General features: G+C 40.5%; 1 protein-coding gene across 2 annotated transcripts in view; it reads left to right on the top strand.

The window, feature by feature from the left end:
- Window positions 1-27,399, top strand: part of nfic (nuclear factor I/C) — a 74,469-nt gene that overhangs the window by 15,746 nt on the left and 31,324 nt on the right. For both annotated transcript variants that reach the window (XR_003296591.2, XM_026323367.2), the window contains exons 2-7: window positions 1,040-1,210; window positions 1,554-1,730; window positions 9,564-9,747; window positions 22,338-22,412; window positions 22,938-23,012; window positions 24,352-24,484. Coding sequence is in view for 1 of the 2 variants with exons in the window: in XM_026323367.2 (XP_026179152.1) it covers window positions 1,040-1,210; window positions 1,554-1,730; window positions 9,564-9,747; window positions 22,338-22,412; window positions 22,938-23,012; window positions 24,352-24,484 (815 nt within the window). In the remaining variant the exon portion in view is untranslated. The remainder of the gene's footprint in view (window positions 1-1,039; window positions 1,211-1,553; window positions 1,731-9,563; window positions 9,748-22,337; window positions 22,413-22,937; window positions 23,013-24,351; window positions 24,485-27,399) is intronic.

Genomic DNA, 27,399 nt, shown 5'->3' on the forward strand with positions numbered 1-27,399 from the left:
CTTTATCTCTTTACTGCCAAAATTGATTTACAATTTTATGAAAAAATAAATTGTGTTTTTGCTGTCAAGCAGATGCTAAATTAAGTTGAGATTGTTAATTTGAATATAGCATATATAATAGATATCCATTTAGCCATGATGCAAATTAGTGACATTAGGCATAACAGGCATAATAGTAAGAGTCTCAGGTATGTAGATTATTTTATTGATGTTGCTATTGATCAGTTCCTCCAGTCAACAATCCAAACAAAACAAAACTTATCCAAAAACGAATGAATAACATATGTTTCTGTCCAATCATTGCTGTTACATCATCACAGTATTTCAAATACGGCTTAAATAGGGTTAAACAGAGCTGCAACTATCGATTATTTTTGGAGTTGAGTATTCTACCGAATATTCCAGCTATTTCTTGAGTAATCGGATAAAATAGACTTTTGCATTTTTAAACAGCAACACTAAAGTGAGCCGGTCTGATTCACATCTGGATGCTTTCTGTTCAGATGTTGAAGCACGGACGGAGTGCTGTTGTGGTTCGCCAGTTCTACTTTACAATACACACATTGCTCCGTGTTGTCAACTTTTTTAAGTTTGAAATTATCCCATACTTTGGACATTTTATGCCTTTTATGGATGGTTTTGCTCTTTACCGTAGCGCCAACTTTTGATACTGAAATGCATTGTACAACAGTGATTACACTCTGTGTGGAACAGTGATCCCTAGGCAGAGTAGTGACACAAGTGATAGTAATTAAACGAATCCTCAAGGCAAAGAATTTGCTTTGAGGATTTTTTGTAATCAAATTCCTAGAGTTCCTCGTGGATTCGTGGCAGGCCTAGAGCAGGGTTTCTGTTCTGTCACAGCATGACACCACCTCCAGGTTACATAAGAGTCAGCAGTTTCAATAGTTGTTTTAATAACATATAAATGTTAATGTTGTGTCCTATCAAAACAAGTGTTTAAGTGGTTTGGTTATTGATAACTGCCTTTGTACATTATGGATGTGTATATTCATTTGTCTGTCTGTCTGTCACATAGGATGAGTTCCATCCGTTCATTGAGGCTCTGCTGCCCCAGGTCCGTGCCTTCGCCTACACATGGTTCAATCTCCAGGCCAGAAAAAGGAAGTACTTCAAAAAACATGAGAAAAGGATGACTAAAGAAGAAGAAAGAGCTGTCAAAGATGAACTGCTGGGGGAGAAGGCAGAGGTGGGATGGATAAGTTAACTGGTGGTTAGAAGGAATGAATGCAAAATAAAATTTTGTTCCGCTAACATTAACATAAAAATTAAACAATCTGAAAACATATATTTGTAGTCAAATCACTGTTTTATAACATATACTTTCTACAGTCATTTGTCATATAACATACTTTCCAGCTTCAAAATTTTTCAGGAGGAGTAACAACAACAGTATATTGTTGTTATTGGGGTTTGAGTGACTGGGGTTTGTTATAGGGGTGCTATAACAAAACTTCTGCATGGTCTAAAAAGGTAACTTCTGCAAAACAATAATTGATATAAATCACTTTACAATATCATTCTGTTCCTAGGTGAAGCAGAAGTGGGCCAGCCGTCTTTTGGCCAAACTAAGAAAGGATATTAGACCTGAATGCAGAGAAGACTTTGTCCTGTCAATCACTGGGAAGAAAGCTGCATGTTGTGTCCTCTCAAACCCTGATCAGAAAGGCAAAATGAGACGGATAGATTGTCTCCGACAAGCAGACAAGGTAAATTCTGCCTATTGTACCGACTCTATTTGTATGGCAGTTTTCAAGACAATAGTTTCAAAGTGCTTCACAGAGCAAAAACGATTTAAATAAATAAAGAATAAATTATTTGTGTTGAAAAATGAAACAATAGCAAATGTACACTCAATACAAAGATAGAGTAAGTATAAAATAGCCAACACACATAAAGGGCAGAAGCTAACACAAATGTATTGCTAACATGACAGTCGGTTGATGTCACATTTTATTATCGGCTCGGCTCACTTGGAACCTTGGCCAAGGAGGTACTAAAAAGGTACCTGCTACCAGGTACTGTCCACTAATGGAAAACCCAAAAAACCGAGTTGAGTCGAGAAGTGCTAGTGGAAAAACCCCATCTTTTTTGCAGTTTGCTCTGTAGATTTGGAGGTCCAGTAGCTGTAAACTACTGTTAACTTGTTCAACTACTTCCGTGCTACTCACAGCTTGTCCATAACGAACACCATGTTCATGCATAAGGGTGTCCATCTTTTTCTTTTTTTTTTTTAAATGCGCAGATCTGAATGGCAGCAAATCTGAGTAGCTCCTGTTTTTTTGAAATTTTTTCTTCTTACAATATGTAATGGTGTAATGGTAATGTACACTAGGGAAGAAGTGTTAGCCATGTCGAAAAACACCCAATCCCGACTATGCTGAGGAGGCAGTTTCGTGGATGTAGTGTTGGGGCTAAGCTAAAGGCTAAGATGAACAAGAGAAGGTGGAGATACAAGTCTTTTCTGCCCTCTGTGCTCATGGGGAACGTTAACTCTCTCCATAACAAGTGTGATGAGCTGGAGGCGCTTGTGAGGAACCAACGGCTGTACAGGGAGCGCAGTTTGATATGTCTTTCTAATCATGGTTGAATGACAACGTACCGGACTCATGTGGATATATCTGGCTTCACAGCTGTACATGCGGACAGAGACCCAAGGACGAGCGGAAGGATGAAAGGTGGGGGAGTTATCCTATTTTTTAACCAGAAATGGGTTGATCCCTGAAATGTGACTGTGAAAGACAGGATCTGCTGTCCAGACATTGAATTGGTCTCATTTGGTTTCCGCCCATTTGTGTGTCAAGGGAGATTACATACATAATTGCCATTGTTGTTTACATCCGACCACCTGCAACGGCATCTAACGTCATCCACGATGCCGTTGCTAGGCTACAGACCAATGCATACATTTCAATTATAGGGGATTTCAGTCACGTCTTTCTGTGCTCCCCCCTGACTGACTTTGTACAGTAGGTGGACTGTCCAACACGTGGAGAAGGGACATTAGATCTGTTCTATGCTAACGTGAAAGAAGCTTACAGGGCTGTGCCTCTTCCACCACTGGGTAGATCTGATCAACATGGTCTATCTTCAGCCCACATATAGACCCTGTGTGCAGAAGCTTCCTGTGACCACCAGGTCTTTCAGGAAATGGTCACTAGAGGCAAGGGATTCATTGAGAGACTGCTTTGAGTTCACAAACTGGGATGTACTGCTGGAGGACCAGGAATTTGACACTGACATGGACAGGAGAGTCAACATCATCACTGACTACATTAATTTCTGTAGGGTCACAGTACTCCCAGTTAGGACAGCACAGTGCTATCCTAACAATAAACCATGAATCACCAGTGACATTAAGGACCTCCTGAACCAGAAGAAGAGGGCTTTTTCGAGGACAGGGATAAGGAGAAGCTGAGGAGTATACAACGGGAGCTCAAAAAGACACTGAGGCAAGCTAAGATGGACACTGGAATGCAGCACTGGGGCTCCGCAGGGGACTGTTCTTGGTCCTCCTCTGTTCACGGTCTACACATCGGACTTTAGGTAGAACTCAGAGTCTTGTCACATTCAGAAGTATTCTGATGATACAGCTGTTGTGGCATGTGTGTGAGGTGGATAGGAGGGGGAGTACAGAGACCTAGTGGAGGCCTTCACTGGAGCAAAAAGAACTGTCTTCTCCTGAACACCAACAAAACTAAGGAGCTGGTGTTGCATTTTAGTAGATCAAAAGCACCATGCCAGTCAGTCTGCATTGGTGGACAGGAGTTGGAGACTGTGCAGACCCTGGGAGTGGTACTGGACAAAAAACTGGAGTGGTCTGCCAATGTAGATGCAGTCTACTGGAAAGGGTAAAGCCATCTTCTCTTCGTATAATGTCTGCAATGACATTTTGTGCATGTTCTACCACATGGCACGTACACTGTTCTATGCTGTTGTCTATTGGGGGAGTGGCATTACGGACCGTAACTGTAGGCGCCTGGACAAACTGGTGAAAAAGGCCAGCTCTGTACTAGGCAGGAAGCCGGACCCTCTCAGAACTGTGGTGGAGCAACAGATGTGGAGGATGCTGCTTGCTATAATGAACAATAATTAACACCCATCTCACTTTGTCTCTACAGCCATTAGACTTTTTAATAGTAACTGTTGATATACTGTTATATGTTATTGACTTGGTGCCTTTATCTGTTTATTGTACTTTATAGTGAAATTTCTATGTTAAAGTAAATATAAGAGCTGCTGGACAATTTGAATTTCCCCCATGTGGGATGAATAAAATATCTATCAATCAATTAATCAATCAATCAATCAGTGGACATGGCACCAGGACACCCTAGGCCAGAGGTCGATGATTGACTTTGTGGTTGTGTCATCTGAAATTCGGCCATATGTCTTGGACACTCGGGTGAACAGAGGGGCAGAGCTGTCAACTGATCATCTCCTGGTGGTGAGTTGGATCCGCTGGTAGGCGAAGAACCTGGACAGACTCAGCAGACCTAAACGTATTGTGAGGGTCTGTTGGGAATGTTTGACCAAACCCTCTGCCAGAGAGGTCTTCAACTCCCACTTCCGAGCGCTTCAACCAGATCCCAAAGGAAGTTTGGGACGTTGAGTCTAAATGGACTCAATCTTCTCCACCTCTATTGTTGACGCAGCCGCTCGGAGCTGTGGTTGTAAGGTTTCTGGTGCCAGTTGTGGTGGCAATCCCCGAACCTGGTGGTGGACACCGGAGATAAGGGAGACCGTCAAGCTGAAGAAGGAGTCCTATCAAACCTGGCTGGCTTGTGGGACTCCTGAGGCAGCTGACAGGTACCGGCAGGCCAAGCGTGCAGCAGCCCGGGCAGTGGTGGAGGCAAAAATTTGGGTCTGGGAGGAGTTTGGTGAGGCAATGAAGAAGGACTATTGGTCGGCCTTGAGGAAATTCTGGCAAACCATCATGCGCCTCAGGAGGGGGAAGCAGTGTTCTGCCAACATGCCTTTGCAACATCGTGTGGCAATCGGAGAAAGTACCCCTAGATTGGCAGACTGGAGTGGTGGTCCCTCTTTTTAAGAAGGGGGACTGGAGGGTGTATTCCAACTATAGAGGGATCACACTCCTCAGCTTTCCTTGGGAAGGTCTATGCCAGGGTGCTGGAGAGGAGAATTTGGCCAATGGTAGAACCAGGAGGAACAATGTGGTTTTTGCCCTGGTCATGGAATGCTGGACCAGCTCTATCCCCTCTCCAGGGTGCTCGAGGGTTCATGGGAGTTTGCCCAACCAGTTCATATGTGCTTTGTGGACTTAGAGAAGGCATTCGACCACGTCCCTGTGGGAGGTGCTCCAGGAGTATGGCGTTCGGGGCCCTTTGGTTAGGGCTATCCGATGATGTTGTCCTGTTGGCTCCAGCGTGCCCCAGGGTGGTTTGCAGTCGAGTGTGAAGCAGCTGGGATGAGAATCAGCACCTCCAAGTCCGAGGCCATGGTTCTCAAATGGAAAAAGGTGGATCAATTGGTCAGTGGAGAGATCCTGCCTCACGTGGAGGAGTTTAAGTATCTTGGGATCTTGTTCACAAGTGAGGGAAGGACGGAATGTGAAATTGACAGATCAACAGATTGACAGATTGACAGATCAGTGCATCGGCAGCAGCAATGCTGACATCAAGAGGAGCCAGCTGGCTTGGGCATCTGTTCCGGTATCTGCTCCTCCCAGTATGACATGCCTTTAACACCTCCCCAGGAAGGTGTTAAAGGCATGTCATACTGGGAGGAGGCCCTGGGGAAGACCCAGGACACGCTGGAGGGACTATGTCTCCTGGCTGGTCTGGGAATGCCTCGATATCCCCTCAGAAGAGTTGGAGGAAGTGTCCCGGGAAAAGGAAGACTGGGCATCCCTGCTTAGGCTGCTGCCCCCACGACCCGGCCTCAGATAAGCGGAAGATGGATGGATTGATGGATGGAACAATAACTGGATGGAAGTGAAGGGTCTTTAGCTGGTTTAAAGTGGGGAATATTTACTGAATTCATGTTCATGAGGGTATTGTGTGAGTTTCTTTAATTTCTGCTACCATTCGATAAAATATTGGGGCCAGCATTGTCCACAGTTCCTTATAGAATTCAGCTGGGAAACCATCTGGCCCTGGAGCTTTTTTTGTTTGGCATTAGTTCAAGGGCTTCTCGGAGTTCAGCCAATGTGATGGGTGAATCCAGAGCCACGATCTGTCCATCATTTAGTCTGGGCAAATCCACAGCATTCAGAAATAAAACAAAGTCTGCCTCTGGTGGATTAATCTGTGATGAATACAATTTACTATAAAAATTTCTAAAGGTGTTATTTTTTCCTATATTCCTAGCTGAATTCTTAATTGAGGAAATGGTTGTACTTTTTTAAATTTAGTTCAGTCCCTTTGGAGTGGGAAATACTCTCTAAATAATTATGTATTAAATCTGCAAAATCTATTCAATGGTGCGTCTCTTTTCCTGGTCACCGAATCAGAGATTCATGCATGATCACTGATAGTGATAGGGTGAATCAGAATGTCTGCGATATCCACCAAAATTGAATTATTGACTGAGAAATAATGTAGATGGGAATATGAGTGATGAACTGGTGAGAAGACAAACATTAAGAGAACAGGACATAAACAGTCAAAAACAAACCCGACATTATGAAACTTAACCTTCCAACTAATTCCACTCCTTTTGGCGAGACATGCAGTATTTTGAATCTAATTACTTACCATATGTACTCTTCAGCAGTAGGAAGAGATGAGAGTGAAGTTACTAAGAGTTAGTAAAGCCAGGGAGTGGATTCATGGTCACAGTACAGCTGATGTTAAACATTTCTGAGCCTTTCTTTGTCGCCATGTTTAAATGCCTCCTTTTTTTGACTGTTGATCTGTTGATCTGACATACTGAGTTGTGGTAAGGCAGTAGAGGTGTAGGCTTCCTTTATGTTTGTATACAGCAGATCAAGTGTTTTACCATCTCTGGTAGGACAGTTGACAAACAGAGAAAAGATAGTCAGGTAGTCAGGTGTGAGGTTATGAAAAACTTGGTTAAAATCTTCTGATATTACAAGGAGGCCTCAGAACATTGAGTTTGTATCCTGGCAACAGTCTCATGGATGATTTGACATGGAACATTAGCGTTAACCATCTTGATTGAAAGTAAACAAGTATGGTGATTATATGACTGAAAGTGCCTAAAGCTTAATGTCCTGACAACATATCCTTTCCTTGACAGTAATATGACCAGGGTTACAACATCTCTTGTTTACAAATAAATCCAGTCCTTCACCTTTTGTATTGCCACACATTGCCCCAGCATCTGTCTGCACGTACCAGGGTGAAGTTAGGCACATCCAGACAGGAGTCTTCAGTGTTTTGATTTAACCAGGTCTCAATAAAACACTTCAAGCTACACTCATGATATGCACTCTGGATCTAAAACAGTGCCTCCAGTTCATCACTTTTGTTCAGTAGCGAGTCAACATTCCCAGTCTTGCGGTGTTGGTGCTCCAGGTCAGGTCCTCTTAACACATGCCCAGGCACTGTAGGTCTACCACCCTATCCTCGCAGTGCCTGCTGATGAACAGGGCTGAATGTCTGGCTTGTTCGTTTTGTAGTTAATTATCAGCTTCTTTGTCTTAGTGGTGTTAAGCATCATGTTGTTGCCCTTGAACCACACAGACAACTGATTTACTTCTTCCCCGTAGGCTGACTTATCACCCTCAGAGATGAGCCCAACCACAATGGTGTCATCCATGAACTTGATGATGTTGCTGAAGTGGTTGGGGACACGGTAATGGGTGTAGAGGGTGTTGAGCAGGGGGCTCAGCCCACAATCCTGTGGGGAGGCGGTGCTCAGACCGAGGGCTGAAAAGAAATAGGGGCCAACTCTGACCCTCAGGTGGGTCCGACAAAAAGTCCTTTGCCCGGTGGCAGATGGAGTAGGTAGTCCCAGGTCTGTTAGCTTGGACACCAGTCTGCGAGGTAGGATGTGTCAAAAGCTCAAGTACATGATACACAGCCTAACACAGCTCTTCTGCTGCTCTAGATGGGTCAGAGCAGTGTGTAGAGTTGTGTCTATGGAATCTTATGTTGACCTGTTAGATTAATTCTATTCTATACTGCAGCACCAAATCACAATACAATCATCTCAAGGCACTTTACAAAAACCCAACAAATCCCTTATGAGCAGTAACAGTGGAGAATAAAAACTCCCTTTAACGGAAGAAACCACCAGCAGAACCAAGTTCAGTTTGGGCGGCCATCTGCTTCGACCGGTTGGGGTGAGTGGATAGAGGAGAGCAAAAAGAACAACAATAAAGAACAATTAAACAGTATGCAGGCTGGTGGGGCCAGTAACTGCATATCACCAATATCCAGCTCCAGGACCAGGCATAGCTGCAGAAGCTACAGAGAGAGAGAGGGAGAGAGCACACAGAAATAAATACATTTTGTGAATTACAACAATTACTACTACAATTACCCAATCTGGTCGAATCGTCTAGTGTGTGCGGTCTAAGGCTGTAATATTAAAAATCGGCTGAAACTATCTTTATGTCTGTGGTCTCTCACGTTCTTAAAATCATCTAGTGTGTGCCCAGCCTTAATGGGAGTTTCTTTGAAATTAGATTTATTCTCTCCATCCACCATACTTCACTGTTGGGATGATGTTTTGATGTTGGTAAGCTGTGGCCTTTTTGAGTCATACATAGTGCTGAGTATTTTGCCAAACAATTCAACTGTTGTTTCATCAGTTCACAAAACATTTTCCAAAAACTTCAGGCGCTCAACAATGTTTTTTCTTTGGCAAGCTGCAGTTTCCTCTGTGGTGTTTTTTGCCATATGCTGCCTGTTCAAATGACTTTGTATCCCTTTCCAGCCCCATGCAGATCAACTACTCTTGATCATATGTCTTCAGAGATCTCCTTTTTGTGAGGCATGGTTCTCACATGAGCAAATTCTCCTTATGAACAGCAAACCTAAAATGTTTGAGTCTTTTATCAATAAAAGTAGCTGTGAACCACTTTCAGACTCATTTCATTAACGCCCTCTACTGGCTCGGAGGCAGCTTTACACCCACCTCCTCAGCAGCAACAACAAAGGGTCCTCTCTGAGTCTTAACACAACTCCTATTTATATTTCATATAATGGAATTTGGGGCTGAGGTGAAAGTATAATTGATTTGATAATTTGCTTTTTGATTGAGACAGTATGCTTCAAATGATAAAACAATACATCCTCTTGACTCTCTAGGTGAAGAGAGAAAACAAAGAAACCTACAAAAGCAACATATCTGTGGGCACTTCTGCAACATTGTTATCTTGACAATATTTGATTCCAATTGTAGAAACAATGCCACAAGTGTGTTACGCTATTGAGTGAGTCAAAAACATAGATTAAATTTTGTTAAATTAAATGCTCTAAATGTTTCTGTTATGTTTTATAGTTACAGTACATTGAAATGTAACAGTAAACTACATGTTTCAGTAACAACTGGAAAATTGAAGTGGTGTAGAGTCATGTTAATTTTAGTCAGCAATTTCGTTTTTTTCTAAGGTGTGGAGGCTGGACCTGGTGATGGTGATACTATTTAAAGGGATCCCATTGGAAAGCACAGATGGAGAACGTCTGGTGAAGGGAAACCAGTGTTCCAATCCAGTCCTCTGTGTCCAGCCACGACACATCTCTGTTTCTGTCAAAGAGCTTGACCTTTACCTCGCTTACTATGTGCAAGAGAGAGGTAGGTACCAGTACACACTTGAGTACATCTTTATGTTATTTACCATTTTTGTATTGAGATATGGCATGCTTCAGCTAAAATTTAAATACTACCTTCCTAAAAACGAGTTTATGTACTAAATTATTGGACACAACTGAAAGAGGGTTTGAGCGCTGATGGATTCTGTATGTGTATATATATATATATATATATATGTATATATATATATATATATATATGTATACATACATATATATATGTGTGTGTATGTCTATATATATATATATAAGAGTATAAGAGTACTACAAAGATATTTGGTAGACTATGTGCATATTAATGTGATGTTGGTGCCACTATACTATGAGTGTGCACTCCTATTATTTTAGCTACAATCTGCTGGATCTGTCAGACCTAGATATGATTTTCTAACCAGGTTCATTGTAAAGTGTAAAGCATTTGACCATATTTTCAAAAAGAGGAATAGTAGAACTGCGATGGACTGGTGACCTGTCCAGGGTGTTACCCCTGCCTTTCACTCAAAGAGAGCTGGGATAGGTTCCAGCAGATCCTCGTGACCCTAAATAGGAATAAGCGGGTATAGATAATGGATGGATAGATGGATGGAATAGTAGAAGCCATAACTTAATGTGAGAATAAATAGATATTTTTCTTTACAATTTGAAGCAATATGGTTTAATTAACAGCAAGCGATAATTTATAGTATTGTAATTTGTGAAATTTGTGATTATACTTAATTTAAAACCTAAAAGTAATTTAACAAAGCTGCACTGATTCAGTTTGAGTTAGTAGGTGTTGAAATAAAATAAAATAATATAATGTATGATATAAATTCTAATTTTAAGTTTCCATAATCACTTGCTGCTAGTCAAAAGCTTGCGTTTTTTTAACTTATGTATCACCTGAGGGAGCGGTACAGTAAATAAACAGAAGATAAATTACATAAATATATAAAATGACATACTTGGCAGACAGTGACTCCTTTGATGTTGAATGTTGAGAGAGATGCTAGCTTGTTCTCATATTACACTGGCCCATGCTGCGAACATATTATCTGTTGTTACTGCTACTGCTAGAGGCATATAGCCTAAAATCAGGATTTCATTGTATGGAAAGTTTGAATTGTTTGCAGAGGTTTTAAAGAGGTAAGTATACATCGTATGATTACAGCATTTACTTGTTGGGTCATGTAAAAATATTTCCCTATCCAGGCAGAGTACAACTTAACTTTCCTAGTGTTAGGTAAATTCTTTTTTACAAATAGACTCAGAGGACAAACTTCAGTAAGATTATACAGAAGTTTTATTTGCAAGGAGTAACACTCACACAGCACCTTAGTACAGCATGAGGGTTACTGGCTGCTTGCAGCCCAACACATCAGTTTTCATGGTAACACAAAAGGGAGGTGATTTCTCACAGAAAGACATCTGGGCCCTTATCAAATATTCAAGGTTAGAGCAAACTGTTCTCACTGAGAGAAAAAATTATATTTCCACAATACACAATAGGCCCTATTCAGAAGTGTTTCAGTAATACTAAAGTAAGGTGGATTAGATCACTTGAGGGTAAACATTTTCATTTCTCTAACACATGCCTCCTGTTTATGTTTAGCATAACTACTATATGAAAATGTTTAGCAGATCTTAATGATAATTATTCTAGTAAAACACTAAAATCATAAATCATAACTACTATGATTAAACAAACAAACAAGATCACAATCACAAATCTAAGCTGATTAGCATACTGAAATATAACTTGTAGAAGTGAGAAATAAATGTCATAACCTTCTGTCTTTATGGGCTAAAAGTCATCATCACAACATCACTTTCTGTATGAATTTTCAATATTGGAGTCATTCGTGCCTTACAGTTCAGACGTTAAGACAAATTTATCATAGTCGGTGAAAGTCACAATCATGTCTTCTTTCATTGGCTCTGGAGGAGTTTCAGGGTCCTGGTCATCTTGTGAAAAGGACTGATACATTTGTTTGTTATTGCTGTGTCAATAAAGCGTTGACAAAGGCCTTTAATACATGGAATGCAACAGCAACCACAGGTAACCAAAATAGCAGTCATCACAGCCATTGAGATGAGTATGGACTGAACCAGACCGCTCCATTTACCAAACATTCCCTTCAGCCAAGAAGTGAAGTTGTTGTCAATACCAGCATTCTCAGTGAGCTCCTCAGATAAGGCTTGGAGTCCTTGTAAAGCTCGAGTAACAGAGCCATCTGGGGAATTGTTGTTAGGAATAAAGGTACAACAGGTAGATCCAAACATTTTACAAACACCGCCCTCCATAGCCAGCAACATGTGCAATGCCATCTGGTTCTGCCAGGTCATGAGACTAGTTTTACCTAACTGCTCTCCTAAGCCTCTGACAGCATCTTTAGTGTAGTTAATGAATCTCTGCTGGTTGTAATATAAATGATTTATCCAATCAACATTTTTATAAATGGTTTACCACCAAAACAGGAACGATTCAAACCCTGCTGCAACTTGGTTTCTAGCTTTATACTTATCGATAACTCCCCTGGGCACTCCGATGACATCAGTGTACACCAAGAACCAGACAGACGCAACACATAAAATGGCATCACCAATTGTATAAGAGCACAGGTTCCCTGCCAATCAGGTGGCCCCACGATACCACCACAGGTCAGCTCATGCAGTAACATGGCCAGTGAACCAGGAAGGATCATAGCCTGCCCGAGGAGTGGTAGTAGAGTTGCACAAGTGGAGAACACCAACCTTTCTTCTTGAAGTGGAATTTATCAAACACAGGTATAATTAGTAGGCATAAGGTGCAAAGAAAGGTAGCATAAGAGCAGGAATAAGTGGCATCAAATAATGCAAAGACATTATTTACTGGCTGGAGGGCAGGTGGAAGTAAACAGCTGCAGTGTGCCGTTCAAGCCTATTGGATCATTGTGTGGAATAAGTCTTATCAGTTTAGCCTGTTTCTACATACTTCAGTGACACAAATGTACCTGTCTGCCCATGTTAGCTGTTCCTATCGCATATTACCACAGCTAACTACTTCACAAAAATCAAACTGGATAGTTTGAGTCTCATTGGCCCAAAAGATAAAAGTGGGCACATCATTAGCTCTCTTTGTCCTAGGTTTTGTTTTGGTGTTGTTCATGGCATTACCTGGCTGTCGCAATTTCTTCTCAAGGGAGGAAAAAATACCAGGTCTTATCTCAGTGGAGTTAGTAGTATTCGCCGGCTGTTGCAAACCCTAATCAAAGAGAAACAAAATCAGCATAACTGTGGTCAGCGATTGATTGATTGATTAATTGGACCCCTCATGGCAAAATGTACTTCTAAGAAGTCTTCTCCCCAGGTCACTCTACTCCTCACTCACCTAATTCCCCTGGGTGTGGTTGGTTTCTTCACTGGTTTGAGACGAGTGGTCCCTATTGGCCCCACCCCCCTTTGTAGCCAGACTTCACCACAGGTTAGTTGGAGTTTAGAGTGAGTCCCCGCTGGTTTGACAGAATTACTCAGACAGTACTTTTACCTCTTTAAAGTGTGTTAAATGAATCCAGGAAGGTCTTTCAACAATTATTACAACCATGGGTGTGGACAGCAGTACTTGGTAAGGTCCTTCCCAGCACAGAGAATACCAATACTTCCTCTTGATGAATTTTACAAAGACCCAGTCTCCTGGTATCACTTTAGAGTCAGGCTCAGGCCCCTCCTGTTGTGCATTAATCACAGATACAACATTTTTATTAGTCAACATTTTTGCCATGTAATCAGCAATGGTCTCAGTCATGTGAGCATCCTCCTTAATGAATGGTGAATGATAACACTGCAGTAACATGTTTAATTACCTGATTTATAAAATATGTATCATTATTACAATAGAGTTTCTCTGGATTACCAAATCTGAGAATAATAGTAGTTGTCAGTGTTTTAGCTACTGTTAGTGCATCAGGATGCTTTGCTGGAAACACTTTGTTGTCACAATCTGTCCTTGTGGATTATTTTTGCACATATTTCACATTGTTGACCAAATTTTTTTATAGTTTATAAAACCATATGTTGTAAAAACTTTGTTTACTAATCCTACCATCCCTCCTGCTGACGTATGCACATTAGCATGCGTCAGTACAGCTGCGTATCAAAATAAACGTTTAGGTAACACTACTTTTCATCTTTACATCTTCAAACGTTATTGTCATTTAATTTACACTCTTTTCTCTTTGTTTTTGTTGTTACCCATGTGTCTTTTCATTTCTAAGGTTCACTGTTCTGCATGTCTTTAAGTATCTGCTCATCAAGATGTTCAACTGTAACTGTAGCTTGTAAAGGCAGTGGTTTCTGTGCTACTAATTTAGCAACTTCGTCAGCTTTACAATTACCAAAAGAAATCATGTCTATTTCTCACATTTGTATCGCACTTACAATGAGCGACTTTTTTAGGTAACAGCTGTAAAATAAGATCTTTGTGTGTGATGGGCTTACCAGATGATGTAATCATTCCTCTGTTCTTCTACTGCTGAGCAAACACATGTACAGTTGAAAATCTATAATTGCTTCTGAGCTTCTGTTAAGGTAATAAGTCTCACTGCCTGCAATGATAAATGAGATAGTACTGATTCAGCTTTAAAAACATCTTTAAGGATTACAACAGTATCCTGTAAATCCTGTAGAATTAGATCAGTCTTTCTTTTTTTTTTTTTTTTTTTTTACAAGATCCATCTACAAACATTGTCATTTCAGCATCTTTATAAGGTGTGTCAGTGTGTCAACCCTGGACAACACTATTCTCAGTTTCAGCAATACAATCAAGGCTCCCCATCCTCAACTACAGGCATTAATGTAGCAGGATTAAAAGTTGTACATCGTTCAATAGTGAGATGTGGCTGTGAAAGCAATGTAGTCATGCAGGATAAATGTCTAGCTGGTGACATGTATGCTATCTTGTTTTGCAACAGGAGGACAGAGACTGCATGTGGAACCTTTAGTGTCAGAGGATGGAACAACATGATGTTTGCTGAAGCTTGAGATGTCATGGAGGCTGCAATAACAGCTTGAATACATACAGGCATTGCTCTTGCTATTGGGTAGAATAATAAGCAATAGGCCTGTTTTTGTCCCCATACGGCTGAGTTAGCACTGAAGTCATGTGACCATTTTTACAATCAACAGTTTGCATAAAACAGTTTTCATGGTTAGGCAGTCCTAAAATAGAGGTGCTGGTCAGGGTCTTTTTCTGCAATTTCAGTCATTTTATTTTATCATAAGTTGCCATAGGTGTGTCATAAATCAATTTCAACAATGGACTAGATAACTCTGAATAGTTTGGTATCCTTGCTCTGCAGAAGTTTGTCATACCTAAGAAAGACATCATCTGTCTTTTAGTTTGTGGTTTTGGTCCTTTAAGTATAGCTTCTTTTCTGTCTGAGTCTAGAGCTCTCCTTTGTGGAGAGCTGTGGAAGGTTGTGACCTAGGTATTTAGCTTCCTTTTTCCACAGCTGTAGTTTGTTCTTACTCACTTTGTGTCCCTATTCTACTAGAAACTTAAGCAGAGCTGTGGTGTCTGTTTTACATTGTTCTTGTGTTTCAGAGCATATCAAAATATCATCTACATACAAAAGTATTTGACTTCTTGCAGGAGGAGAAAACTTAGCTAAGAATTGATTTACAAGCTTTTGTACCAAAAAGGAATCTTGCACCAGCAATGTTACTTTAGCTTTTTTTTCTTAAAGCATAATTTAAGTTACTTCTTCATGGCTCAAATGTTAGCTTCAGTAAGATGTGAGTCTTGTAGCTTTTTCTGCTGTTCAGTGTGTGTATTTTGTATCTGACCTTTTTTTTTGTTGTCTAATCATGCAGAGTAGCCTGCTCCTCCCTCCTGCTGTGGTGTGTCTTTCTCTGTGAGCAGTTCTTAGCCCAGTGGCCTATCTTTTTACAGACATAGCAGCAGTCATGATCAACTATCTGCTGTCTTCCAGGTCTCCAGCTGTGACCTCGTCCCCGCCCCCTGCCCCGGCCCTCAAGCCATGGCTTGTCACCCTGTAAATAACACTCAGAAACCATTTCATTATCATAGTTAGTGAAAAACACTTCAGCTGTTTTCCTAACTTTCTTTTGTGCTTTTGCTCTTTGTTGGATTACAGTAGCCACATACACAGCATAATTTTTAGTCTCAATAGGCCCTATTATAAAGTGATTCAGTTATACTAAAGTTTTACTAAATTTTAATTTAAACAGTACTAAAAATGAACAGTTTTTATACTATACTATAGGGCCATAAAAACAACTCCTGATTGATGACCTTTGACCTCTTTTCAGTGTACATCTCTGTTCCTTTAATTGCATTCCTTCACATGTGCAGACATGCAAAACAAAGCTCTGAGGATAGATGAAATGAGCAATATTTCTTTCAAAGAAAGGAAACATCCTTACCTCTAAATTGTCATCTGCAGCGATGACGATTTCTGATGACAGTGGCTTAGTTGGCCTTGTTCTAAAATGGTGTGACAAACATCTGTACATTTTTTGAAAAATCTGCATTCTGTAATTTCTGTTGTGCTCAGACCTGTCAAGCAACAGTGTGTGATTTAAATGGTTATATGTTCTAATAGTTAAGTCATGTAAGGAAGTCGCACTGGGATACGTGTAGTGGTCACTATTAATTTCTGGCCTGGTCTGTAGGTAAAGTGGAAATCTTACTATCCACTGCTGTTATCTGTTAGCCTTCTTCATATCTTGTTCCTCAGTCAAAAGATGTGCTCTATATAGGCACAACACAGAAGATCCTTTCTACTCATCTGTTACACACATGGACAAAATTGTTGGTACCCTTCCATTACAGAAAGAAAAACCCACAACGCTCACTGAAATAACTTGAAACTGACAAAATGAATAATAAATTAAAATTTACTGAAAATTAACCAATAAAAATCAGACATTGCTTTTCAATTGTGGTTCAACAGAAGAATTTTAAAAAACAAAGTAATGAAACTGGCCTGGACAAAAATAATGGTACCCCTAGAACAGATTGAAAATAATTTGACCATAGGGACAACTTGTAATCAGTCAGTCTGCCTATTTAAAGGGTGAACAGTAGTCACTGTGCTATTTGGTTCCATGGTGTGTACCACACTGAACTTGGACCACAGAAAGCTAAGGAGAAAGTTGTTTCAGGAGATTAGAAAGAAAATTATAGACTAGCATGTTAAAGGTAAAGGGTGGCCTTTACAGGGTGTCTTGAATCTGTGTAGGGTACAATAAAATCTCAAGACTATCAAGGCATTCTGGAGCGAAATGTGGTGCCCAGTGTCAGAAAGCCTGGTCTCAGTTGCAGATTATGGGCCCTCCAACAGGATAATGAGCCAAAACACACAACTACAACCACCCAACAATGACTAAGTACAAAACATTGGACTATTCTGAGTGGCCTTCTATGAGCCCTGATCTAAATCCTATTGAACATCTGTGGAAAGAGCTGAAAAATGCACTGTGAAGGCACCCTTCAAACCTGAGATACTTGGAGTGTTTGCTCACGAGGAGTAGGCATGTTGAAATTAGTGCTCAAAAGGATCCCACTCTCACACTCAGGGCCAGTTCCCCACAGGGTTGTGTGCTGAGCCCTCTCCTGTACGGCGTATACACCCATGACTTATACATGACTGTACTATCCTGGTGGGGCTTATAACTTGAGGAGATGAAATGCCCTATAGGGCCGAGGGGCAGTGGCTGACAGAGTGATGTGCTAGGAACAATCTGACTCTAAACACTAAAAAACAAAGGGGGTGGTCATGGTCTTTAGGAGGCATAAAGCAGACCCCATCCCTCTCCACATAAATGGTGACTGTGTAGAGAGGGTTTCCACATTCAAATTCTTGGAGACTCATATCTGAGAACCTTTCCTGGATAGCAAACACAGACTCACTGATAAAGAAGGCCCCATATTTAATAAATTCATTTATTAAATTATGTTGTATCTTATGAATTGTTTAAATCATTTTCAACTGTCTCATTGTCCCAATTCTGTTTGGTTTTAATGCACTTTCAGTTAATTTTGTTGCATACAGTATGTGTCTATACATTGACAATAAAGGGGCAGTCGTGGCCTAATGGATAGAGAGGTGTGTGTGTTCACTGCTGTGTGTGTGCACTTTGGGTGGGCAATGTAATTTCCCCATTGTGGGACTAATAAGGGTAAATAGCTTAACAAGTAAATTGGGAGGACATCCATAGTTGAATGGACTTCCTGGTCTAACATTGTTATATCTAAGAAGTTCTCCAATTTACAGTGACTAAACCTGAGAATAAACCTGCTCCTGTGCAGGTTTCAGAATGTGGATATGTTGCCAGGACAACAGTCTCAAGATGACTTTAGAAGAACCGACTAATGCTACTGGAGACTGGAGCTGAGGACAACAGCAGGCTAAAACAGAAGCTAACAAGAGACTTAAACTGGTAGACACAGGTAAAAGGGAAAATAAGATTGATTCCAAAGTCAAGAATGCTCATAGGAACTGAGGGTACAATGACTGGGGTTACTATGGTGTGGCAGAAGCTGATAACAAGCAACAGGTGAGCTGAATCAGGGAGCTAATGAGAGAGTTAAAGTACCAGCCATAGGAAGGGACCAGTAACAGGAAACTCAACAGAATAAAAGTTGGGGACAGGAAGCAAACCAGGATCATAATGGTATTGTCCTTGCTGAGTTTGCCTGGGAGTAAGAATTTGTAGTCGGTGAATCCAACCATTGACCCACCCACCTACAGGAACAGTCTTTACAAGAACATGGGCAACTCCCTCCTATTTTTTATTGGCATTGAAGCAGTTAAAGTTCAGTGTTAATAGGTTAAAGAAAAGAGAGAGAATTAATGGAAATTTCAGACATCAGGTATTGGGATACGTACATCTTTTCCGTAGCAGTAGAAGTGATTTAATCCTTGAAAATTACAGCGGTGCTGAAGAGTAGCAGTACCACAGCAAACAAAAATACTAAACCTCTCATGATGAGCATTTTAAATATGTCTAAATAAAAAAAGAAAAAGCATTTAATAATATAAGTCTAAAAAGAACATTTAAAAAAATAAAAAGCAAAAAGAAAAGTAAAAAAATGTTAGAAAAAAAATAACAACAGGCTGCACACAAGTTGACACATGCACACTGACTAGCTCCAGTACAATTCACACATTCAGTTCAATTCAGTTCAATTTTATTTGAATTGGGCCAAATCACAATACAATCATCTCAAGGCACTTTACAAAAACAAAAAAACCCAACAAATCCCTTATGAGCAAGCACAAGGCGACAGTGGAGAGGAAAAACTCCCTTTAACAAAAGGTTAGGGTAGGGTAGGGGAGCTCAGTGCACCGATGGTCCTCGGACAGTCTAGGCCTATAGCAGCATAACTAAGGGATGGTTCAGGGTTGCCTGAAGCCAGCCCTAACTATACGCTTTGTCTAAGAGGAAAGTTTTAAGTCTAGCCTTAAAAGTACAGAGAGTGTCTGCCTCCTGAACCCAGGCTGGGAGCTGGTTCCACAAGACAGGAGCTTGATAGCTAAAGGCTCTGCCTCCCATTCTGCTTTTGGAAACTCTGGGAACCACAAGTAGACCTGCACTCTGAGAGCGAAGTGATCTATTGAGATAATATGGTACTATGAGGTTTTTAAGGTATGAAGGAGCTTGATCATGAAGGGATTTGTATGTGAGAAGAAGGATTTTAAATTCTATTCTGGATTTTGCAGGGAGCTAATGAAGAGAAGCTAATATAGGAGAAATATGATCTCTCTTGCTAGTTCCTGTCAAGACTCTGGCTGCGGCATTCTGGATTAACTGGAGGCTTTTTATGGAGATACTGGGACATCCTGATAGTAATGAGTTACAATAATCTAGCCTTGAGGTAACACATGCATGGACTAATTTTTCTGCATCATTTTGAGAAGGATGTTCCTAATTTTGGCAATGTTGTGCAGGTGAAAGAAGGCAGTTCTAGAGATTTGTTTTATGTGTGAGTTAAAGGATACCCTATCCCCGCTTTTTCCTGAAAGCCAGGGTCACGGGGATCTGCTGGAGCCTATCCCAGCTCTCTCTCAGGTGAAAGGCAGGGGTACACCCTGGACAGATCACCAGTCCCACATATTGGAACCATTTTAACGCTGTTCCTCTGATAGCAGTCACATGCTCCAGTCTCTGTAATAAGATGTTGTGGTCAATAGTGCTGAATGCAGCACTAAGGTCTAGGAGGAGTATATAGTATAGAAACAAGTCCATTATCTGAGGCTAAGAGAAGATCGTTGGTGACTTTTAACAGTGCTGTTTCTGTACTATGATGTGCTCTAAATCCTGATTGAAAATCTTCAAATAGTTCATTTCTGTCTAAGTGGTCTGATAGCTGCTTAGCAGCAGCTTTTTATAGGATTTTAGAAATAAATGGTAGGTTGGATATTGGTCTATAATTAGCCAAGACTCCTGGATCAAGACTAGGCTTTTTGAGTAAGGGTTTGATTACTGCAGTCTTAAAGGCCTGTGGTACATAGCCTGATTCTAGAGATAGATTTACTAAGTCTAATAAAGATGAGTTAATTAATGGCAGGGTGTCTTTAAGCAGTCTAGTCGGAATGGGGTCGAAGGGACACGTTGATGATTTAGATGATACAACTACTGATGTAAATTCAGAGAGATCTATGGGAGAGAAGCAGTCTAGACATAACTGAGGTCTTGCAGATGATTCAAGAGCTACTGTAGTAGAAGATTCATTTATTGCAGGTATAGGAAGCATCTGCTGAATTTTATCTCTAATAGTTGTGATTTTATTTGTAAAGAAACTCATAAATTCATCACTGCTGAGAGCTAAGGGAACACTGGGCTCAACAGAGCTGTGACTTTTTGTCAGCCTGGCTACAGTGCTGAAAAGAAACCTGGGATTGTTCTTATTTTCCTCTATTAGTGATGAATAGTATGCAGTTCTGTCTTTACGGAGAGCTTTTTTTTATGTTAATAGACCAGAAAAAGTTCCTCTAAATTTGTGGAACGCCACTTCCGTTCCAGCCTTCGTGATGCCTGCTTTTATTATACCATTATTATTTTATTATTATTTTATTATACCAAATTACACCATGGGGCTAATCTCCTCTGATTCACTAACTTCTTTTTCAGAGGGGCCACAGTATCAAGCGTTTCAGGCAGTGAAGCTGCAGCACTGTCAACAATATGATCAATTTGGTAGGGAGTGGGATTAAGGCAGCTGCCCTCCACTATGTTTATACTTGGCATAGATGTAAATAAAGATGGAATCATTTTCTTAAATGTATTAACAGCGTAGTCAGATAAGCATTTGCTGTAGTGGAATTTTCTTCCAAATGCTGCATGATCCTTCATCTTAAATTCAAAAGTTATTAAAGAATGATCAGACAAAACAGGATTTTGGGGAAGAACTGTTAAATGTTCAATTTCGATGCCATAGGTCAGAACAAGATCAAGGGTGTGATTAAAACAGTGGGTGGGTTTATTAACATTTTGAGTGAAACTAATTGAATCTAATATAGAATTAAATGCAGTGCTGAGACTGTTATTTTCAACATCTACATGAATGTTAAAATCTCCTACTATAATGACTTTATCTGAACTAAGCACTAATTCGGACAGGAAGTCTGGAAATTCAGTTAAAAACTCTGAGTAAGGGACAGGTGGATGGTACGCAATGACAAGTAGAATTGGTTTTTGTGTTTTCCAGTTTGGATGTGAGAGACTAAGAGTGAGGCTCTCAAATGAGTTATAACTGTTCTGAGGATGAAAGTTTAATAATAAGTTTGAGCTACTCCTCCACCTCGACCTGTGCTTTGAGCAACATGATAATTTTTATAACTGAGGGGGGTTGATTCATTCAGACTGACATATTCAACCTGCTGTAGCCAGGTTTCAGTAAGACAGAGTAAGTCAATTTGGTGATCAGTTATCAAATCATTTACTAACAGAGATTTAGAAGAAAGAGACCTGATATTTAATAATACACATCTGACTGTTCTGTTTTTCTGTTCAATATGAGGGGTGGTCTTAATTTTATTAGGTTTTTATGAATAACTCCTCTGCAACAGTATTTGATTTCAGTTGTAGAAAGAATGCCACAAGTGTGTAAGGGCACACACTTGTGTAAGATGATGTGTCACATTATAGCTAAGAAACAGAATCAGACATGCAAACAGTGGCAAGGAGTGGTGAGTTTGTTTTGTTGTTGTTGCTGAAAAGAAATAGACAATCCCAAAAGTTTGTGACTTGGAGTAAAAGTGAAGTATTTTACTTCCAGGACCAGATCAAAAAACTTAGCATTATCATAAAAGTTTAACAAAAAAACTACACAATATCCTACTACAGACTATTAGCCAGCCCAAAAAATTTTTTTAAAATTTAAAATCAACTTTTTAAAAGGATTTCAATAATAATATACTTCAAGATAGCTGGTTTGTCTCAACTAAGATTCAAGCTGGCTAATATGATCTGCTAAGAGTCTCATTCCTTTTTCTGTCTCTCTCTGTGACTATTAATCGAGAAACTGTGTTTCATTATAGCTGTCCTGTCTCTTTCTATGTCTTCCTGTCTCTCTTTATCTCTATCTAGAGGCAGAGCAGAGCAGCAGTCCCAGTCACACAGGAGTGGGATCTGATCAAGAGGACAGTCGAACAGCGACCATAGGTACTGTAACAGATCTTTGATTATATAAGGATATTCATTCATTTTGTATCTTGGTTATATAAGCATATGAACTTTGTTTTTGTTTTTTTTTGTAATGTTTGTATATGTGCATACTTTAAATTAACATAATTAGTATAACATTTAAATATATAAGCCAGTTTTATCAGCTGTAACAGTTCAGTTGTTTCAGCTCAGTTTGAGGTGACAAATGATACTGTATGGTAATTTTGTAATGAGAAATTATTAAGAAGTTCTTGAGGATATTCAAAACAATTGGAAGAGAAAATTATCAGGTAACAGCAGGACAAATTCTTTCCTTACCATGACCACAGTGCTAACAATGCAAAAAAGCACCACCCTTGAAATAATATGAACAAAGGAAAAAGTGAAATACAGTGATAGGAAGCTATCAAATCACTATTTTATGAAGAAATAGCTTTATAAAAGAGAAACACACAAGGAATAGGATACACAACCAAAGAGTAAATGAAGACAATCACACGTCTAACTGTCGGGTTTCTACAGATGGTCCAGAGTTCCAGGAGAGTTTTGTGACATCAGGAGTTTTCAGTGTGACTGAGCTTGTTCAAGTCTCAAGAAGTAAGTATACTGTACTATAACCTTTATCCTTGACCCAGCTTTGTTTCCACATTTTACTGTAAACCCATCTATTTATATATGAGTTTGAGTTACAGTATGTCATCTCAAGATGATTATATGACTGCAGAGTGGGTCATGCAACAGTTATGTTATGTGTTGTATTGATACACTCTGGATTGGCAATACAATCCATCAATGTGCGGAAACATAAATTTCCCAGTCATAAATGCGACTTTAATGTAGATGTAAATAGTACATGCAAGTCAGAGGCTGGTAATTGCTACCATATGACATGAATATTGATGGGATATTTTGAAGGGAAATTGCTCTTTGGACTTGGTAGAAATATAAGATTGAAATACTTCGAAGTGTAAATAGATGCAAAAAAACATACTGAAATTGCTGTGTGATATGCATGAACTGCATGCATACTCCACCCTTCACCCTTGGCAATTCCAGTGGCATGGGTGAGTCTGAAGCCATAAAATTAGTAAACAAGGAGCCAAAACATTGGCTTATACCTAAAAAATAAACAAAAAACAACACTGCTGCAAGATCACTGTTACTATTGGCATTTTGACAGCATGAACATATGAGCACATCAGGCTTGACTTCTGCATCAGTCCTAAACATTTGGAGTCATAAAAACATATACAAGTCATACACACTTCACTCAATTTAAAGCAATTTAAAATGGGATGACAGTTTGTTGCCCTACAGTGACCCTACATAAATACGAATTTTTTTTTGTCAGTGTATCTGAAATATGACTTTTAAGCACAAACTAACTAGTTTAATCAGATTATGGTTGACCACAGTAGGATCTTTACATGTAAATTGAAAAATCTCAGGTATCACTGCAATTCCGCTCATTTTCTCAATATGCCATTGACAGTTTTTTCTATTGTCTCTTTTTGATCCATTTAGATTGCTAATGTAGATTGTATACAAAAAAGTTAAAAATGTTCATGTTTTACTGTGACCATAAGGTTAAAAACCAAACCAGACTTAAGAAAACAAAACTAAAAAACTGAAAAAAAAAAAAAAAAAAAAGTAAAGTAACTCCACCAGTGTCTGTTTTGGGTCCCTAGAATACATGCTGTAAATGCTGTGATGTCTTTTTTGATTATATTTTGTTTTGATTATTTGCAATGTTCTGTTTAGACGACAAGGCAGTGAAGTAATTTGAATTGAAACATTACTTGAATTTATGTGTCTGTTTTAACAGTTAATCCACTAAAAAATGTCTATGGTAACCATTTTTAATTTCCTAAAATCAAGAAAATCGGCCATGCATATTGGCCTAAAATAACAGTGCTTGTTCTCCCTGTGTGTGTAGCTCCAGTAGTTACAGGTGTCGGACCTAGTTTTTCAATGGGGGAGCTTCAGGGTCATCTGGCCTATGACCTCAACCAGTCTGCCAACCAGCCGGTTAGCCTGAGACGATCGCTGGCGAGCACTTCATCCAGCGGGTAAACACACACTGCAAATCCCTTTTTATCAAATCATGAGAATTTTTTTTACAACCGTTTTCAGATTTCATCAGAGTATTGGGATTAGCTAGAGTGGGGGAGGAGCGTTTATTTAAACCAGATTTCTAAACCTTTCCTATTCCATCTTTTTCATCCATTTATCCATCCATTTTCTGCTGCTTTAACCGGTGCAGTGGTCTAAGCAGGGATGCCCAGACTTCCCTAGACACTTCCTCCAGCTCTTCTGGAGTGATACCTAGGCGTTCCCAGGCCAGCTGAGAGACATAGTCCCTCCAGCGTGTCCTGGGTCTTTCCCAGTGGGGCATGCCTGGAACACCTCCCCAGTGAGGCATCCAGGGGGCCACCTCAGCTGGCTCCTTTCGATGTGGAGGAGCAGTGGCTCGACTCCCAGCTCCTCCCGGGTAACCAACCTCCTCACCCTATCGCCACCCTGCCACCCTGCCGAGGCAACTCATTTTGGCCGCTTGTATCCGAGATCTTGTCCTTTTGGTCATGACCCAGAGCTCATGACCATAGGTGAGGGTAGGAACGTAGATTGACTGGCAAATCGAGGGCTTCGCCTTTCAACTCAGCTCCTTCTTTACCACAACAGACTGGTACATTGACCGCATTGCTGCTACCAATGCACCGATACGTCTGTCAATCTCCCATTCCATTCCACCCTCACTTGTGAACAAAACCCCAAGATACTTAAACTCCTCCACTTGAGGAAAGATCTCTCCTCCGACCCGGAGAGTGAAACCCACCTTTTTTCGGTTGAGAGCTATGGCCTCGGACTTGGAGGTGCTGATTCTCATCCTAGCTGCTTGATGCTCAATGTTTGTTTTCCCAGGTAAACAACTTCTTCTTATTATTATTATTATTTATATGGTGGTTGGCAAATAACATTACCACCACCTTCTGAAATGGTCTGAATGGATTCACAGGTAAACGCTTCCTCCTTTTGAGTAAGATTCCTGACCAATGAGAGAACAGTTGGTTTGCGCATGACATTTGGGACTGTTACCCTGTGAACACAAATGGCCCAAAAGAAAAATGCAACAATGTATCTTTTTAGCCCCCTGATTCAAAACAAAGCAAACGAGCCACAGGTGTGAATACACCCTAAGATTGTGTGTGTGTGCATATGGACTGCTATGCTCCCAAAGCTGAAGTGAATATTGTTGATTAGCAGCCAGATGTGTTCATTGCTTGGGTGGTTGAGAAGCCAGTTGATGTTGTTCTTGGTACAGACCTTTTTGTGCTTTTCCACCTTTTGCAGAAGGCAGAACCTGACAATCTGGGTGATATGAGTGGCAACGTTGCATGTCCTTCCTGTTATTACCAGGGCTAAGGCCAAAGTTGGTGTTGAACCTTTGTCAGATTTTGATGTTAGTCTGTGTGAGGGTGGCACAAAAAGGCCCAGAAAATCTAGACAGGTTAAATGAACATGACACGAGTGGGATGAAAACAGATGACTTGGAAAGTGCCATAAAAACATTGCTGAGCTAGAGAGGCAGGATAAAACTTTAAAACCTTTGTTTGCTACAGTGGGTGCAAGAACATCTGCTAAACTAGGGGGAAAAGAGTAGATCATTGTTAAAAATGATGTGTTGTGTGCATGCAATAACACCCACAAGCACTTGGTGATCCCTGCTAGCTGTAGGCCCCCTGTTATGCATTTGGCACATACAGTTCCTTGGGCATTACACTTGGGCCATCAAATCTGCGCATCAATCCCCAGTTTTATTGCCTTGCATGTAGACTAACATTTAAACATACTGTGAGGGAAATTTATACCTCCACAGACAAATGTCTACCACCTCCCTTTGGTGTCCTATGTTAATTCAATAAAGACTTTTAACACTGCTTTGTGGTCACAAGGAAGCAGACGGAAAGTCAGGGAGACGCTAATTATATTATGTATGCCATCCTGCCGGCATGAGTTACATGTGAGTGACTGATGTGTAAATTAATACTGTTCAACTGATACAAAAGCTGATCATTTTCTGTGCTCGTGGTCAATCTGTGTTGACCCGTCCTGCAGGCCATATGTTCTGTTGTGACTCTGCTGCTTTGCCCATTGCCTTGCCTATTAAATTTGCCATCCTTTGACCTGAGATTTGCCTCCAAGTATTTTTTCCACGACACATACTACATTATATGTCCAACATGTCAGCCTTTCCCCATCATCTCCACCCCTCTCCACAGGAATGTGATAGACATAGTTGTCCCCTTTCAGTTAAGAGTGCCTATCGTTACCAGTACATAGTGACTATGCCACCTTGGTTCCCAGAGGCTTTCCCACTACACACCATCACTGCTTCTGCTGTTTTCTGTACTCTGGTCCAACTTTTCTCCAGAGTGGGTATTCCAGATGACATTCTGACAGACCAGGATACGAACTTCACCTCCTTTCTGTTACAACTCTTCCACAGGCAGTTTGGCATTGCAGCTATCAAGACCACACTCTATCATCCCCTACCTGATTGATTGGTTAAAAGATTTAACCAGACCTTGAAGAGAATATTTCAGAACTTTGGGAGAGACTGGGACCATTGCTGTTCCTGCTTTTTACTTACAAGGAGGTGTCACGGGCTTCCACCAGGTTTTTCCCATTCAAACTCTTGTACAGCTGGAATGTCCAGGGACCACTGAGTCTGCTGCAAAAGAGGTAGGATGCTTTCCCTGACCTAGGGGTAATGCAATTTGTGCTGCAGGTGAGGGACCAGCTGGCCAAGCACCAAAAGAAGGCTGCGGAGAACCTGCAAGAAGCCCAAAAGAAGCAGAAAACCTGACGTGACCAACAGCCATGCCAATGGGACATCCATCATGGTCCAAAGGTGTTACCGCTTCTGCCTTCTTCAAGCAGCAAGCTGTTGATCAAGTGGCAAGGGCACTACAAATCACCCATC

Source organism: Mastacembelus armatus, chromosome 4, assembly GCF_900324485.2.
Source record: "Mastacembelus armatus chromosome 4, fMasArm1.2, whole genome shotgun sequence".
Taxonomy (NCBI): Eukaryota; Metazoa; Chordata; class Actinopteri; order Synbranchiformes; family Mastacembelidae; genus Mastacembelus; species Mastacembelus armatus.